The sequence below is a fragment of the Sceloporus occidentalis genome, unplaced genomic scaffold, assembly GCF_023333645.1.
Source record: "Sceloporus occidentalis isolate IW3139 unplaced genomic scaffold, rSceOcc1.0.p SCAF_1, whole genome shotgun sequence".
Lineage (NCBI taxonomy): Eukaryota > Metazoa > Chordata > Lepidosauria > Squamata > Phrynosomatidae > Sceloporus > Sceloporus occidentalis.
Window position 1 is genome coordinate 44,715,827 of NW_028316981.1, and position 18,371 is coordinate 44,734,197.

The 18,371-nt window shown below is 38.8% G+C and overlaps 1 protein-coding gene across 7 annotated transcripts in view; it reads left to right on the plus strand.

Moving 5' to 3' along the window:
• The window catches only part of LOC149321350 (inositol 1,4,5-trisphosphate-gated calcium channel ITPR1), a 273,413-nt gene that overhangs the window by 26,868 nt on the left and 228,174 nt on the right, over positions 1–18,371 (plus strand). For 6 of the 7 annotated variants that reach the window (XM_089520084.1, XM_089520102.1, XM_089520122.1 and 3 more), the window contains exons 2-3: positions 7,793–7,900; positions 16,400–16,470. In XM_089520084.1, the coding sequence (XP_089376210.1) occupies positions 7,809–7,900; positions 16,400–16,470 (163 nt within the window). In that variant the 5' untranslated portion in view covers positions 7,793–7,808. Of the gene's footprint in view, positions 1–7,792; positions 7,901–8,035; positions 8,066–16,399; positions 16,471–18,371 lie in introns of all 7 variants that reach the window. The other variant, XM_089520074.1, reaches the window with a different exon arrangement.

The following is an 18,371-nucleotide window of genomic DNA, read 5'->3' on the forward strand; positions in this document are numbered from 1 at the left end:
CTCTTCCAATGCACATCAAATAAAAATTAAAAAAACATCAGATTTTATTTCAATATGGTAATTTAAATTCAAATGCTTATGACATGCAGGTACTTAGCAGGAAACCTTGTTGTAATCAAAGCCTGCTTGGATTGGTCAGTTCTCCCTGCCTGCCCAGTGCTCCCTGTCTCCAAGACTATCAGAGCAGTAGCTGCTTTCATACAATCACTCCATATAGCGGGGATGCGGCCGTGGCTGTTTTTGAGCTCCCCCCACCATATGTGGCGACTGCAGATTCTCCAGTCCAGCTCAGAAGTTTCAGCACCTGCCCTATAATATGACACCCAGCGTATAAGACAACTCCCGACTTTTGAGAAGATTTTCCTGGGTTAAAAAGTAGTCTTGTACGCCAGAAAATACAGTACTGTAATCTTGGATCAAGATGTAACAAATGTTGGGATACTCTGACCAGAATACTGTTTTATTATGTTTCTGGTTTTTTATTTTTGGAGGCTTGGTGCTGATGTGTTGGCGCAGCCTTTAGAAAAAAGGTAACTGGTGACAATTGAGATGTGCAACAAAATGATGTTATCGAGATTTTTCCCCATTGCTGGCCAGTCTGCTATGCCTTTTTCTAGATTCTATATCCTACTTTCCTTTCCATCTGTTCCTTCAGCATCCCAAAGCCACTGAATACATGTCTTCCTCATTGAGCTGTTTCAAAGATTTCCCTCATGGATTTTTTTCCCCTAAAGATGCTTTTGACTTACACAAACCTTTGGATTTCCCCATGTCTTCCTTTGGTATGTACATGGTGCTGTTTTTGGCATATAACAATGGATATTTAGAGATCTTTTCATCTTGCCAGGAAAAAAGCAGTCTTGGTAGTCTAGAGGATTCAAGAATATCCCAACGTAGCCTCTGGAATGGCAGCTTGTAGCTGTTAGCTTGCCCTTTCCTCCCTTTTAAGAGGAACCATTTTAAAAGTTTATGCCAGCGGACAGAACCACAGCAAATAACTCATACAGTTCTAGAGAAAACAGCAGATGACATTAGTGTTTCTTAAATGCTACTTGAGATAATGTTTATTTCTCCCAGTGCGCCCACCCCTCCTGCTAGCATGCCAAGAAAGATTCTTGTTGCCTTTAAGGGAAGTGAATAACTGTGATCTTTTGCCTCCTCTATAGTTCAGTAATAGGAAGAAAGGAAGGGAAACCTGCATTCCAAAAGTAAGACTGAGCCGAAAACCTCCCCTGTAAGGGGGAATATTGTTGCAAATGACATAATTCATATTTAGAGAGAGCCGGTGTGGTGCACTGCTTTGATTGTTGGACTAGGACACTGGGGGACTAGGGTTTGAATCCCTGCTTGGCAATGGAAACCCACTGGATAACCTTGGACAAGTTACACACTCTCAGCCTCAGGGGGCAATCCCCCCCAACTAATTCTGACAAGAAAACCCCGTGACATGAGGACACACAACAAGAGCTGGCAGAACATTTAAGCAACATCTATAGAACAAACAAGTATAAACATTCAGATTTCTTGCAATCAGAAATAACGTAGCTGTTCCGTGTGATTAGACTCTGAATCCTGCGTGTGATACTAGAATAAGACTCTAGTTTCAGAAAAGGACCTTCCCGTGGATTGTGTTTTTGGGGAAATATTGGTGTAAAACCCTGATTGTATTTTATTCTTATTATGATTTATAATGATATAATTATATTCTGCTTCTTTTGCAGCAGCACCCAAGATCCTGTTAAAAGACCCACATCAAAATGAACAATAGCAAATTATGCCAATTAAAACTATACAAGGAGTATAGAGGCAGCTCTGTTCAGGAGAAAATAATCCTTGTTTTGGAGCAGAATTGTTTCTGGTTACTACTTGTGCGGTTATAATAAATGGCTGCATTGATTTCTGTGCTGATATTCTTGCTCTCCTGGAGTTAAAAGATGGAAAGAGAACTCAGAGCATAGCTTCTGCTCAAAATTCTGTTTGTTCTTACCTGTCTTGCAATGTGTGGCACATGATTTCTATTGATGGCCCCAAATTCAATCCCTAACATGAGTTGAAACATGGCCACTATGAGTCAGAGTAGATGGCACTGACTGGAGAGACCATTGCTTACTATTAGCAGAGCTTGGAAAAGTTACTTTTTGGACTAAAATTCCCAGAATACCTTCAGGATTACAAAAACATGTTCAATAATGAAATTACACCTCCCTCTTCACCCCAAATGATTCCCAGGGCAGCTTGGCTTAGGAATGATGGCGATACCATATTGTATCCCAAATATACAGTCTGTTAAGGCAGCAAGCAATTCTTTTTCTCTAAAATCTACAGGCTGCAGACCACACAAAGGTCTTCTAAACATCTGTTAGTGAAACTTCAGTTAAAGCTGATCATGAACAAGTTTAAATGTGTGTGTTAAGTGTTTTTTAAAGACTGTCCTTGACTGCTTCTGCAGTAGGCTTAATAAGTTTGATCTGTACCTTTTACTGTAAACAAGTTAATGTTCAATGAAATGAGAGCTGTTACCCTATTAATGGTGTGAGGTCTGTGTTTTGCAATAAGTGCAGAACTTCCTGCTGTTGAAACTATTTCTCCACTAAGAAAGACAGGATCTCAATGCTTTTGAGCTTGAGGTTGGGGAGGGGGGGAGTGATTTTGGTGTTGGAGGGTTGGCTGCAGTTTTGAAAAACTGCAGCGTTGCTCCTGAAATTCTTCTGTCACTGGTCTGTGTGTAATCAAAAGGGGAAAATGAATCAGCAGAGCTGTGTAGATGCATTTCTCAAACCTGGAGAACACTGGTTTAGTAATAATGGTTGCCAGAGCCACTTGTTTCATTTTTGAATTTTACACTTCAAGACTTCAAATCCCATATTTATTTTCTTTCTCATCATAAGGTATAAACTCTCCTCCTGGCATTTTTCATGCTGTTTTCAACCATCAAGTGAAAGAATTTGAAGACCCACTTTATACTACAATAAATATATTGGGTCCTAGTGTTAATCTCTAGATAACTTTCATCAGCACTGTGTTAACAACACTTAGTAGTTTATCTCTGCTGTCCTCCTTTGTTTGTCTAAGTGTACTCTCTTGCTGAGAGAGAAACCAGGGCCAAACGTCAGAATTACTGCCAACAGTTTGGGAGCTGCTGCCTTTTAATGTGATGCTACGCAACATGGGATGTGACTGTGATATATGGTTAGGGTGATCACAGGTTTATTTCATCCCATGTATTAGGTAGCTATCAGGGATTTTGCTCCTTTGATGGGAAAGAGCCACAAAATTGGCCCTGCTGAGGCAGCCATCATGAGAGAGACTAAGTATTGAATTTTCCCTTTCTACATGTTGTATGCCTTCAAGTAATTTCCGATTTATGGTGACTCTAAGGCAAATTTATGGATTTTACTTGGCAAGATGTGTTCAGAAGAGGTTTGGCTTTGGCTTCCTCTGAGGCCGAGAGAGTGTGACTTGTCCAAGGTCACCCAGTGGGTTTCCATAGTCAAGCAGGCTTTCAAACCTTGTAGTACTTTAAATCTTCTAAATTTAGTTGTTGACTTTTTATTTGCAGACATCACTATTGGAGGCACTGTGTTTTAACAGGTGTTGTCCACAAGATATTTTTATTTGCTCTTGAGGATGCAATGAAAGAGGAAGCCTGTTCTTCCTGCTAGCACCATGCCAATTTTGCAAAAATAAAAATAAAAAATAATAAAGAAGGATAAAGAATTATATTGTGCTAGATGATAGGTAATGTGCTGACATATTTTTGTCAACATGCAGCCTGCATCTGTGATCTGCAATCAACCTCTGTTCAGATTCTGTGTATTTTTTTGGCATCTGTGTTTACTTGATGTACCTTTTGAATAAACAATTGTATTGAGGTCCACATAATTTCTAGATCACTGTGGTAAAGCAACAGAAGGTCTTCATCAGCTCTGGCTGTCAATTTTATCCTGACAAAATCTGTCAAGAGCTATCACCCAACCATGCTGCTGTTCACGTGGCAGAAATTTAAAAAATTAGTTTACAGCAAGGCATGTAGGAAACATGAATTTTGTTGAAAACAAGGATTGTACTGTTCATGAATATTTTAGGAGCACGATTCTCATTTAAAGTATGGCCTGGACTCCTTGTATACCTTCCCGTAACTCAGAAAGGTGAGGTTTTTAGATTCATGCAGCACCAAATTTGAGCAGCATACAAGGTGGAAGGGTGTGGTTTACAGGAGGTTCAAAGGGGTGAAATTGGCCCTTGGATGCATCTTCTCCACTAGAATAGGCAAATTTGAGATGGGTGCTGCAAAAACCAGTGGAGGACAGCATAGCAATATTAATTACCTTAGAAAGAATACAGTCAATAGGTTTAAGTCCTTGAGTTGGCTCTATCGTAACCCAGGGAGTGGTATTGTTGTTGTGAATAATTAACGTTAATTGTTGAATTTGGCAAGCAATAAAATACAATTTCAGACTGGGACTGCAAGTCCACCTTTGATGGAAGGATTATATTGGATTTTTCTGGAGAATAGAAGATGAGAGTGGGCACCAACAATGAATTCCTATATGTTTTCATGCTAGGTTGTTAATTTGGACGTGTGTGGATTTAGAAGGAGGATCTTAAATAGATATGCGTTTTGAAAACTATCTGCCCTCTGGCTGCTGTGCTGCATCCAAGGAATGATAATTGTAATGCAGATCAGTTGTTGAACTTGGAATATATAAGTTTTACTACTTGGCCATAGATTCAGAGCCCGAGTTTAAATTCTTAGACTGATACCCAGATATTTAAAGGCAGAAACATCAGTATCAGAGCCTGTTACATTGCTCAGTTTGTATTGAATTGGAATGGAAAAACTGAAACAAAATAATTTTGATTTTGGAAAACTGATTTTAAAGTCTTTGTATGTTTCAAAGTAAACTGGAGGGTTTTTTTTATAGTTCTTGCAAGGAAGAGTTTGGTTTTGCTATGAAAAGAAGCATGTCATCTGCAAATACATAGAAACATGGCATTGCAAGTTTATTGTTATGAGCTTGATATCACCATTAGTGCAGACCATCTCTGCTAGGGACTTCACTGCAGTTGTGAAAAGAATAGGAAATAGTGGAGATCCTTGCTTAGAGCCCCTGGAGAGGGAAACAAAATTACCTTAGACTCATTGGTGTGAACAAAGGCTTGGGGGTTCTGGTGAAGGTATGAAATCATGGGAATTATTATTATCATTATTTGCTTATTTATTAAGCAATTTGAATTCAGTTACTATTGAACTGTATAAGAGGCTTTGAGGGCATATGACAGGATTAAGGCTATTGTGATTTTAGAGGTTTGGGCATAGTGGATAACGTTCACAGCAAAATTGTACAGTGTCCTCATTTTGCCCAACCTCTGTAGCTAAACCCTTGCCTTGGATTGAACCTGGAATTTTCTGCATGCAATGCATGTGGCTTGCAACTGAGATGCCCTAGGAGAGTTTTTATGTTTGAAAAATGCAAATAAGTCTTAAGTTGTCTGTTAAAAAGGTAAAAGTAAAAGCTTCCCCTTTGACAAGGTTGTCTAGTCGTATCTGACTGTAGGGGGCAGTGCTCATCTCTGTTACTAAGCCAAAGAGCCAATGTTGTCAAAGACAACTCTGTGATCATGTGGCCAGCATGACTAAATGCCGAGTCTTACAGGATGCTGTTTCCTTCCCACCGAAGTGGTACCTATTTATCTACTTGCACTTTTGCATGCTTTCGAACTGTTGGGTTGGCAGAAGCTGGGGCTAGTGATGGGAGCTCACTCCAACACACAGCACTTGGGTCTTGAACTGCTGACTTGCTGATTTTGCAATTGTCAGAGTCAGTGTCTTAAAATAAGTTTAGGTTTGATGAGAAAGTTAATATTGTGTATTTTTCATTTCCACCACTCTTAATTTCATTTTTGAGGTGGTGGGGAGTGAAGAAAGGAAACTCATAGATACAAAATTTCAAGCAATTTGACATCTCTAACTGCAAGTCAGTTGAATGACCAGGTAAAGCAGAATAGCTTACAAATAAAGTTCAGGAGCAGTTTCCCAAAGGTCAGCAACTTAAACATAGGTATGTGATTTAAACCAGCTCATTATTTATTGAATCTATTCAGATGGATCTAGACTTAAATACTGTCTCTTAAGTTTGTACAGATGGGTCATGCTTACTCGCTTGTCTTGCCTCTTTATGGTGAGAGAGCCCTCCAGCTCAGCTCCATAAACAATGTACTGTTTTCCTCTTATTTATTCTCTCAGTTAGGTTCCACCAGTGGCATGTTTCTTATTTGATATTGTACATACTATCATGTTCAGGCAGAGCTCAAGAAAACAGTCTTTTAGGTGCACACAGCACTGGTGATTCCACTGTCAAAGCAAGACATCCAGCAAGGCCATTCTGCCTCATGTCCATTTATGGCTCTGATACACTTCGGCAGGACCTGCCATAACCCAGCTAAATAGCATACAAATTGGATATCTGTGAAAATGTTCGCACGGCCAATTTCTGGGGAGCACAAGCAGTTGGAGGCTATAAGGCTTGCTTCCTGCTTGTGGGCTTCCCAGAGGTGTCTGTCCAGTTTCTGTGGAAAGATAAAGGCCTCTGGTCTGATCTAGAATGTCTGCTCTTATAATCTGTAACCATTTTTAAAAGTGAGATTTTGCTAGATTAAGCTTACTTTGCCAAGCAGAGAACTAGTGGGTTCAAAATAGTGTGTGTGTGTGTGTGTGTGCGTGTGTGTGTGTGTGTGTGAGAGAGAGATATCTAGCTTGCTTTGATTTGCTGGGCTGTAATAAAATATGGGTTGTAATATTTTGTGGTCTGTAGTCAGAGAAAACCCTCAACCCTTCTCTTTTGCACTCATGGCTTGCATATACCAGGCTTGTTGTAGTGACCTTTCTCATTACCTGCCTTTCTGCCTGGGCAGTGCCAATGAGCACTAGGTGTTGCTGCATAAAATCAGTGTAAAAAGTTAGTCACAACTAGTATTGTAAAATACTTGAAAATAAGCTTTTGGAGAGTATTCTAGGCAATATTTTCCAACCAAAGAATTTTTGAAAATTCCGTTTTAGGATTTGTTATAGGTATTTTCAAAATTTACTTTGTTAAAATAAAAAGAGTTGTAGGGATGAAAATAAGGGATGGAAAAACATAGCTGCATTGGGAAGGAAGATGAAGATGATACAGAGTGTGTATTTTAAGGTACTGGTGAAAGCTAAAGTTAATAATAACGTTAATGCAGTTTACTAAAACTGATCTTTCATAACGCTCTATAAAGTTCTCAGACCACCTGGAATGCTCAAGAAAGCTCTATAACATTCATTAATGGTCCAAATTTTGGATACAGTATGAACTAGAAAATATTCTGGAACAGTCTATAAATTTTTCAAACCATCTGAAATGCCCAAGAAAGCTTTACAACATTCAGGAATGATCCAAAAGTTGGATAAAATTTATTCAGAATGGCAATGAAAAATTAGAAGATTCTCAGATTATTAGAGAATAGCGTTAGAGAACTATCATTTCACATCACAAATCTCTAGTTATGACTAAGTATAATTAACTTAGTTTAGATACAGCTCATTATTCATAACCTTATAGTATTTAGATCATTAATTATGTTGTGGTGAGTATTGCCAAATGATAATTGGATTTTTGATTTTCCCTCCATGAAGATGTATAAATAATACTAGCAAAAGGAAATTAATAACAAAGCTTTCACTTCAGTTAGACATCTTTAGAATAGAATGTGAAGAAGGTTCCTTTCTAATAAGTCCTGATGGCATTTCTTTTTCCTCCTTCAGGGCCTCCAAGCCAGAGATGTCCGACAAGATGTCAAGCTTCTTGCACATTGGAGACATTTGTTCTTTGTACGCGGAGGGTTCAACAAATGGATTTATCAGCACTTTGGGGTAAGGGTGGCAATTTCCGTATGATGCAGGGTGTGTTTTATGAGTTCGTGGTGGAGAAAGATGGGACTAGTCATCTAGAAGTGGATGCCGTCATCCTGTGTTTAACAGTACTGGGTGTCTCTTTTTTCCCTACAGCTATAAATCCTGGGTTAAGAAGTTTCCCAGGTGAGTGAATCTATTTCAGCAGACGTTGTAAACATTTCATTTAACAATCCCCTGCCTCCCCCAACATGATAGTTTTATCTTCATTTTGCTGCTGCTAAAGGCAGTCTTGGAGAAATATTGGAAACTGGAGCTGTGTAGTTTATTATCTGGATGAAGAACTTGAAATGAAGGCTGAAGAAGGGCCAGCAACATGTCATTGCTTTCTGTTATTTAGAAGGCACTCTTGTTACTGAGCAAATTGAGAAAGGACTGAGAAGAGGTAAAGCAAAGTAGCTTATTGATACTGTATAAACAAACATTGAACAACAGTAGAGACCAGGTTATTTAGAGACTGCTAATGTTTCATCTCTTGATGTGGGAGGTTGGATGAAGAAATTAGGTTAAATCAAAGGATAATGAAAATCTCAGTAGATTGGGTACTAATTATCAGAAGAGTCTGTCTGTCTGTCTGTCTGTCTACTTAGTTTTGAATATAAGGTACACTAACTTGTTCTCTCCTTCTTAGGAATTTGTTAAGAAAGTTTGGGGTCAAAATTTGTGGAGAGTTGCTAGCTCAGTTTATATGTTATAGTAAAGCAGGAACCCTGCTGAGGTCCTCTAAAGGTCGTTGGACTGCAGTTCCACCATCCCAGAATATGGGCCATGCTGACTGGGGCTGATGGGAATTGGATTTTTACAGCCTCTGGAAGGTCAAGTTTTCCACCACATGCTAAACTGTAGTTGTACATCATGAGAAGTGATTCTCATGCATCCCTAATGGCAGTGGGAAAGCATTTGACAATTTCTCTTCCCAGTTCTACTCAAATGCATCTGAACCTGACAAACAGTGGTTTAAAAAAAATAGCCACAGTAGTCTGTTTCAGCATAAGAAGGAAAAGTGTGTGTGTGTGTGGGAGGGGGATTTAAATAGTTTAAAAACATATTGAACATATTAATAGTTCAAAACTATGTGCATAGACATTTTAGAGTGAATCACTTAGGCCCTGAAGGTTTTAATAATTTCATCTCTTGCATGATTTTTCTTGGCACCTCATATGTAAACAATATACACATGTCTTTGCACTAAAATAAACATGAAATACACAGCAGAGTTTCCTGGACAAGTGAGCTACCATGCTCACACACTTGGAACAAATTACAGACAATATGCATATGGAAATACATAGATGAGGAGTTTACGGTCCTGGATTTCTGTAGTGTTCCCTCCCCACCCCCCATCCCACCCCCATACATACTTAGGCCAGAACTGGCTAGAGGTTCTGGGAATTGTCATCTTTTTTTAAAAAATTCACTATCTGATGTACAGGATACGTGTACATCGCTAGTCAAGATCACCCTTGAGCCATGTCAGAGTTTGCACTTGAGTCTTTATTTTCTATGACTCTGGAATTCTTTACTTGGTTTGTTTCTGTTGCAAGTGTACAGGCCATTTCGACTGGCATCATCACTTTTACTTTCCCTTCCAGCATTGCCTCAGCCTCCCCTATCAATCTGAAGCTGAAGTGATGCATGCAGATGGATGCAATGCCTTTTAGACCAAATTCACTTCTAGATTTAAAAAAATCTATCTGAATAGACTGAGCTGAATACACAGGATTTCAAAAAATAAGACTTTCAAGAGCAAAGCACTGAAAACCCTCTGCCTATATAGAAAAATCTATCATTTTTTCGTACATCTGCATTTTTTTTCAAGTCTGATGTTCTTTCCCCTTTTTATGGAGAAATTTGCAAACTTTGTCAAGTTCTTACATCAGTAAATGAACAATCCATTCTTTCCTATGAGCTATAGAACTTTAAGGGCAGGTGTTCCTTTCTTTTGTTTTCTAGTCAGTTTTTTAAAAAGAGTGTGTAAGTTTCATAAGCAATACTGAGGGCGGCACCCAGAGTATTATAGAACAGTCTGACAGCAGCTATCAAAACACCTTCTGTCCTACAACATTTAAAGAGCTGTGTAAGAGTGATTCTTAAGTATGTGCAGAAGACACTCTGGCTTTTAACATTCAGGAGGTCAAGAGTGAATTCCTGGTGCCTCCTGTAACAGATCTGAAAGCTATATTCAGAGGATCATGAAGTATCCTCACAGCACCCAGAATCTATTTTGGGATCTCTGGCATCGGAGGCCAGCTTCAAGAGATTCCCAAACTTTGGTCTTACAGATGTTTTCGATTTCAGCTCCCAGAATTTCCGACTGTTGACCAAGCTGGCTGGGCCTTCTGGGAGTCGAAGTCTAAAACACTTAAAGGACCAGAGTTGGGGAATCTCCCTTCTAGAGTATCCTCAGACCGCTTGTCATTGGAGAGGTGATTCCCAGTCTGTAGGCCTGGGGTGAGGTCAGAGGCAATGGGGAGGGCCAATTGATGATGGCAATCAGCAGTAAATTGGGTAGCAGAGTTCATTCAAGGCCACACAAAACACTTTGAGGGCTACTTGAGGCGGACTATTCTGTATCTCTGTGGACTCCACCTTCTTGTTACAAGTAAAAGAAAAAGGCATAATGATACTGAAAGAACATTCGGGGGTGGGGGAGTGGACTGAGAATGAGTGAGAAGACTGGGCTGTACTGAATGTCTTTTGCTTTCGCAAGCCTGAGATTATAAACTTGATGCTTCAAGGGCCTTGAGATACCAGGAAGAAACCGAAAGTCGTGGAACCTCTAATCAGAGAGCTGGCATTTGAATTTCTACAGGAATCATTCCAATCTTGTCTTACTAAGCACTTGAGTAAACAGGTTCAGCAGGCTGTCTGTGTCTCTGGTGCAGCTCCAAATGAACTACGTACTATGAAGAGGACAAAGAGGGAAGGGTTTTTTGTAACCAGATCTAACTGTTTTTGAAAGTGCCATGTTCTGCTGGATATGTCTGTATATTGTGTCACTTCTTATTTCTCTGCCACAAAGTAGGCTGTGTTCAGGCCCTTAACATTCTTTGCAAACTTAGGGCTGAAACAGGTGGCCCTGAAGGGGGCGGTGACCGTATGTTGCTCCTTAAGGCACCTGATCAGGGCTGCGGCAATTGCACGCCATGGCCTCAATTTGGTTATTTGCTGTTTCAAAAAGAGCTGGCAAAATGCTGGTCCTTTTTGAGCCAGCAAAAGGGCATCCTTTCTGCTGCTGCCACGGCTTTGTGGCACTCAGGTGGCATGCGGCATCTAAACACCATGCTGCCGAAGCACCATGAAGCCAGCCCACGTATGGGCAGGTGGGTGGCTTCGGGGCGGCGTTGGGCCATGCATAAGTCACACCCCACACTGACATATGGAATATGAGACTTTATGGCTACTCTGTTCATTTCTAGGAAGGCTGAGAAATTGTTTTTAGTTTAGCAACATCAGAGTGTGGTCAAGATGAGAAAAATATTAATGAAGAAAAACGCATAGGCTAGGAGAGGCAGCTGCAGTTTGCTTTTGCCTGAACCTACTTGGAAGAGTAAGATTATTACCCATCCTCTCCTCTGTCCCTGTTGAGTTAGTTCAGTATGAACTACTTTTGCACTTTGAACACAGTTTGCAGCAACTGATATAACTGGAGGACAAAGGGAGAAAGTGGGAGGAGAGAAAAACTGGGATATTTTAAAAGCAGCTGACAAAATGGGGTGACAGAGGGTTAAGCAGGACTGTCCCTGCCAAATTGGGACAGTCGGAGGTATGCAGAATACTGAATCCAGGAAGTTATTTTCTATTGATATATTTTAAGTTGAATCAAAAAGTGTATTTCACTAAGCCTGTCTATGACCACTTTGGTTTTATGGGTCCTTTATTTTCTAACAATCCAAATAAATCATTAAAGGTCAAGTTATTACTGCTGAAAAGACATTTAGAAACAGAAATTCTGGCTTTTTTGCAACCAAGAAGGGCAAGGATCTAAAACGCATATTGTGGCTCTCACTTCTCCAAGAATCCTGTCTGTCTTCCTGCATTGCAGGAATTTGGACTGGATGACCCTTGTGGTCTCTTCCAACTCTATGATTCTTGAGCTCTACAAATTGAAAAATCTTGACAAGCAAAGTTATGTCCACTGGATCTGTATTCATTACAGCATCCAAGTCAGAGCAGATCTGAGCAATTTTATCTGTAAAGTGCCAAGCAAATTATGCACACTGGGCTATTGAGTAGGTTATATTCTTCAGGTATAAAAGGCTTACCACATGAAACCGTTCTGGTAGCTGGCTCTTTCTAGATGCTATGGTGACAGGGAAGAAAAATCTGGTAAGTGTCAACTATTCTCTTTAAGGAGATTAGTAGTTACTACTCTCAAGTGGTCTGTTGATGAAGGCTCTGTAACCAGCCAGCAAGTTAATCTTTTTGTGCTTGGCTACCTAAGAAGAGAAGCTGAAAATCTGGATTTAAAACAGGATAAAATCCATTTTCAAACCATGTGTGAGAGGAATTCTAAGTATCTGTGGATTGTTTAACTGTTGGGATATCCCTGTAAATCAAACCAGTACTTGGAAGAGAATATGTATTGCTCCCCCCTTGCTTTATGTTAGTGATAATTTTCAAACTGATATAATTCTTACTTTCTTCCATTGCCTACTTTGGATTTATTTTTTCATTATTTGTTGAATACCTTATTTTGGATAGCTTTTCTTCTGCATGGTTAAATACTCAAAGGTGTTATTATCTTTTGAATTAATTGTGACAAAACTGCTTCTTTAATTTATTATGTCAATTGGAGTTAATTGAACTGCGAAAGATTATTCTAATGTGGGTCTCTTTTTGGTCGAAAGTACTTATAATTCCTCCTGTGCTGTTTTTGACAGTTGCTGTTTGTTTTTGTTTTTATTGTATTTTAGCAAATATTTGTAATTTATGGTTTTAGCTATTTGCAATTTTTGACATGCAATTCATGATGTTAAACGTGTAATTCTTAAGAGGAAGGGCATGTATAATACATAGCTACCTAATTACGTATTTTTACATACATATTTGCATAATACAGCTCACCCAAGGAACTTAGGATAGTGTACCTAAATATGGTATGATTCCCACCATATTTTATTCTTTTAGGAAGTCTGGTAAAATAGTTTATCATTATATTATTTTATTATATTTATTTATATCCTGTTTTCCCCTCAAAATGGAGACTCAGCACAGCTTACAATTTAAAAGAATAGTACAATTAAAAACATAGGTTGAGAGGTTAGTTTGGGAGCTGGTGAGTAAGAATTTACAGACAAGAGCCCACAGTCCTGGCTCTATAAGCTAGATTCTATTACTCTTAATTGTTGCAGCATGTGCATACGAAGAAAACACAAAAACTCTTACAGCACAAAACAGACCCCACTGAGTTGAGAGGTGAGTATATGCTTACAGTCTTGAATTATGGGTTCCCAAAACATTGTTAAAGCCATTTTAAACCAGTGTTGTCTTCTTGCTGCTTTGCATCCCAAAGAACTAGGTTACAGATCAAGAGAAGCTGGTAGTTAGGAATGGCTGCCTTACCATTAGGGATCCTATTGTATTTGAATTATAGAACTGGAAGGGACATTGGAGATTGTCTAGTCCCCTCCATTAAACACTACACCGTCTCTGATTATGAATGTCCAGCCGCTGTTTAAATATGCCCAGACACAGTGAAGATAGTCCCAAGCAGCTTGCGTTGCTAGGAAATTTCTCCTAAAATTTGCTCCTCTGTACTTGCTAATCATTGAATCTAGTTCTGCTTTCTGGAGCAGCAGAGAACAATAATGCTGCTTTCTACATAGCAGTCTTTCAGATATTTGATGTCACGGGATGGGGCACACCCCACCTCTCACTACTACAAACAGTTCCTAGGTGTCAGCACAATGGGTCTTTTTGATCCCACTGCTGCCACCAAATATGTGAAGGTGTGCCAACTATCTCCTCAGCTGCCACCTGTTCTGACGGGAACACTCGAACTTGGATCTCTCCCCTGGTGTCTCCCACACTATAACTCTCTTCAGATGCCAGCCCTCTGGGTTATTAAAGTCCCAACAGCTTGACACCAATTGTTAATTGATAACTACACACCCGCTCTCTGATGTGGCTCAACTAATGAAAGTATTTTCTTTCTTTTGGTAGCATTTCGAATATGTTTCTTTAAGCACTTCAGACAACTGCTTGTTGAACAAACAAAATGACTTTATTTACAAATCAGGTTGATTACAGTATCTTTCTTGGTGGATGGTATTCAAGATGGATACCATGTATAAATGCTTCAGTAGTTACAAGGTTTAACAGTTTCTTTTACTTGATCTATCAAACATTGCCTTATAATCTTAGTCCCCACAGAACCTTTATCTAGCCTCTGTGCTCTTAACCCTTATGGTTATCTGTGACTACACCAGTCACTATTATTAAACTTCCTCAGTTTACTAATATTTGCCTCCGTTCCCCAGGTGACTTAACAATCTCCACTGCCACCTAGCACTATATGTCTCGCAGCATCTTAACATGTCCACTTTCAATCTGGACCATGCTTGTCCCTAACTTGGGTACTAAACCCCTTCTAACTGCCCCTCATAGCAGTATTCCCCAGCCTCCTTGGCTGCTAACCTCTCAGGGTTCAGTGAAACTCTTCCCTATACAAAAATTTTGTATATGGCCTCAGCAAGTAGATTACTTTTGGCGCAATATTGGAAAACTAATGAAATTCCGACTATAGATGAGTGGCTGTTAAAAATATATGACATGATGGAAATGGACAGATTAACTAATATTATTCAAGGAAAGGATGAGGAAGAGGTGGAAAGAGATTGGGAGGCTCTAAAGTCTTTTTGTGGAAATCAATGGAAAGATATATAAGTTAACATAAACAAATAAGATTTTCTTTTTGTTAAATAATACTACTTAACATTGAGAGGATAGAGAGATTAAAAATAACAAAGCATTATTTAGACTGGAGTTATCAAGATATGTTAATTTTGTAAGGAAACATTAATCTAAAAGATAATAAGCACACAAGGCATATGTTATATGGTGGAAGTTTACTCGATTTTAAATTTGAAAATACGGCAGTCTGTATGTAACAACTCTATGTAAAACCAGGGTAATGAAGATACAGGAAACTTTTGGATTGTTTATTATATTGCTTGTTATTACAAGAAATAAACTTTGAAAGCTTTAAAAAACCCTCTTCCCTATCTTGGATACATAAACTCCCTTCTAACTGCACCTCATAGCAGTCTCCCTCATCCTATTTGGCTCTAAAACCCTTGGGGTAAAATAAATCTCTTATAACTAACTCCAAACACTGCTCTGTCTCCATATTTATACTTGCTCTTGGGAGCAGCCCCCACCCGTTCCACCTTACTCTTATTGGCTGTTCTCAGCCTTCTAATCTCCCTGTGTTCTCTGCACATTTGAAGACTGCTATCATACCTCCAATTAATCAAGTCTTTATGCTACATATGCCTAGTTCTTTCAGCCACTATTCATAGGATTTGTGTTGTACCCCCCCCCCCCCCCACCGTCATCATTTTCACTACCGTTCTCTGAAGGTTCCTAGTTGTCAGTGTCCTTAGGATGTGATGCCCAGAAATAATACAAACACCACATTGAAGTTTAGAGTACCTTGTAGGTATCATGTAGTATATCTTTGTTTTATCCTCTTATTTCTTGAATTCCTACTATACCGCTAAGTTTTCAAAGATTTTAAGGACTGAAGCCAGCATGCCTTTGAGTAGGTGAAATGAAAGTTGCATTTTCTAAGGGCAGTGATAAGAATGAGAAGTACAAAACAAGCTGGGTCTTGGGAATGGCATATGGCTTGGCCTTTTGTGTTGATCCCTCACCCTGAGTTACTTGTCTCTAAGAATACCTTCTTAATGTATATACTCATGTACAGTATAAGTCTAGAAATTTTAGTTTAAAAATTGACCCAAAAAAGTTGGGTTGACTTACCCACTGGTCGGTATAAGTACTGTATTTTAACTCTTCTCCTTCGCTGTGTGGCAAAAGGAAAGAGCTTAGTCCGTCCCGGGCTGACCTAAAAGAAGCAACAACCCCCTCCACTCTTTCCCTCCTAGTGCCACTTCTGGCCTTTTTGAATGCTTGGGCAGGAAAACGGCAATGGTGGCATCTGTTTGGTGCTTCCCCACAAATACATGGTGAGAGGAATTGAACTTAAAAGGGCCCAAATAAGACATTTCTGTATGAAGACAATAAACTTGTCTTTTACGTCCTTTGTTACATGCCCCTAGGTTTTATCCTCGACTTATCCACGGGTCATATCAAAATCCATAATTTTGGCCTATAGTCAACAATATACAGTAAATTGATTCTTGCAGAATCCCTGTCCAGTAATGAAGATTCAGTGATGCTAACAATCCAAGATTCTTTTTGGTAATCTTCACTTTTTTCTTGTTTTGTTTTCAGACTTGTGGATGATCGGTGTGTTGTCCAGCCAGAAACAGGAGATCTTAACAATCCACCCAAAAAATTCAGAGGTGAGGCATTTCTTTTCTTATTAGTTTCTGCCATTCAGCTGATGCTTCTTGGTGTTCTAGTCAGATTCATTTGAAATGGCAACTGCATATCTTAAATGGGATATTTTTAACTCATTCATTGGATTTTGGGAATATGGTGACACTTTTATCCATTTTGGATGAGGCTGGAAAATCGCAGGATTATACATTTATTTCCATTTTTTCTGTTATTGATGGACTTACCTTTGGTAAGAATATACCTGAATCTTTGTGGATGAGAAATTCTTGTGACTGATAGGTTACTTCAAGAATGTTACTTCTTTCCATCCATGTTTGTGGACTTGAATATTCATCCTGTGCTTTAAAAAGTATTGAATAAGCAGGTCAATGCAAAAAAGAAGTGCAGACAGTGTCTGGCAATGGTGTCACTACATTGGTGCTGTGGATGCGGTGACACCATAAAGGGGTGGTGGTGACACCAGGCTGTGGCATTTGTCTATATCTCTTTAAAATGCTCAAGAGATGGTGTCAGTGGGGTGAGGATCAGTGGGAGGAGAAAAACATTTCAAATTTCAAAATTTAATTTTTATTTTTTTTAATTAATTTTTAAAAAAAACTCAATTTTTTAAAAAAATTAAAACTTAAATTGAAAACATCACATTTTACTTAATGTTCACTTTAATCACATGTAACTATGTAGATGTAAACACACTTATTATGTGCATATGATATTGTAGTTAATAAGATAATTTAAATTTTGCCAGTTGTTTATGGCAGAACTATTTTCATTACATTCAGTGATATATGGAAATTATGGTTTCTGAGTAAATACAGTCAGACATATCTAGACAATCTTGTCAAGGGAAGATCTCTACCTTTACCATACTAATACAGAAAACATTACTGTAGATTCTGTATGGATGTAATATGGGTCAGTGGTAGGGGTGACACCATGAGTTACTGCACTAGGTGACAGAAACCCTAGAGATGCCACTGGTCCCTGGCTTGATCTCATAGATGCTTTGTGAATTTAAAGCTGAGCTCCTTAAAAGAAATTTAATTTGCAAATAATGGGTCTGATCACAGGACCTCACCTTTTTTATTTTTTTAAAATCATCTACTTTTTATTCAGCCGCTCTTCACTGTGGTAAAATGGAAAGGAGAGGTGATCTCTTTTGAACCTAGTCGTGTATTAATAATACAAATATTGAATTTATGATTTCTTCTGGCAGTTTTAAATGCCTGTATTCATTGATTCTTTAAAGGAATGTTAATTGAATTAGTGGTGCTCCTACATATACTCTTCATTAGATCTCAGTTTTCAGTGCTGCATTGTTGGTTTTGGTTGATAAAGGACTCCTGGTGATAGTGAGAACTGTAAGACTTGTTTTCTGATAGGATCTGTGTCTTGTAATAATTTCTATGCATCCCTGGAGCAGGAAACCTTTGGTTGTCCCAGATGTTGATTGACTCCAATTTCTGCCAGGTCCCAGCTGAGGGCTAGGTGAAATGGGAGTTATAATTCAAAGAAAATGTGGAGGACTCTCTCTATCTGTCTACTTACTATCTATCTATGAATGACATTCATTTTCCATTGACCCACCAGAGCCCTTAAGGAGATGCACAGTTGTGAAAACACTTACAAATGTTAAATAAATAACTGAAAACTAATTATAGCACTTAAGGCTTCTCTGTAAAAAAAACAAAACACTGTCAGCTGTCCATATTCATGGATTCTTCCTCTATGGAATTAACCATCCACAGCTTGAAAATGAACCTAAATTTGAATTATTCTACATTTATATATTCCAATATTAAAATAAATAAAATGAAAAATTAAATGACCAATATGTAGGACTAGCACTGAAGTATTGTTGGTAATTTTAACTACTTGGTGTGCACTTGGCCCTAGTAATTTCATG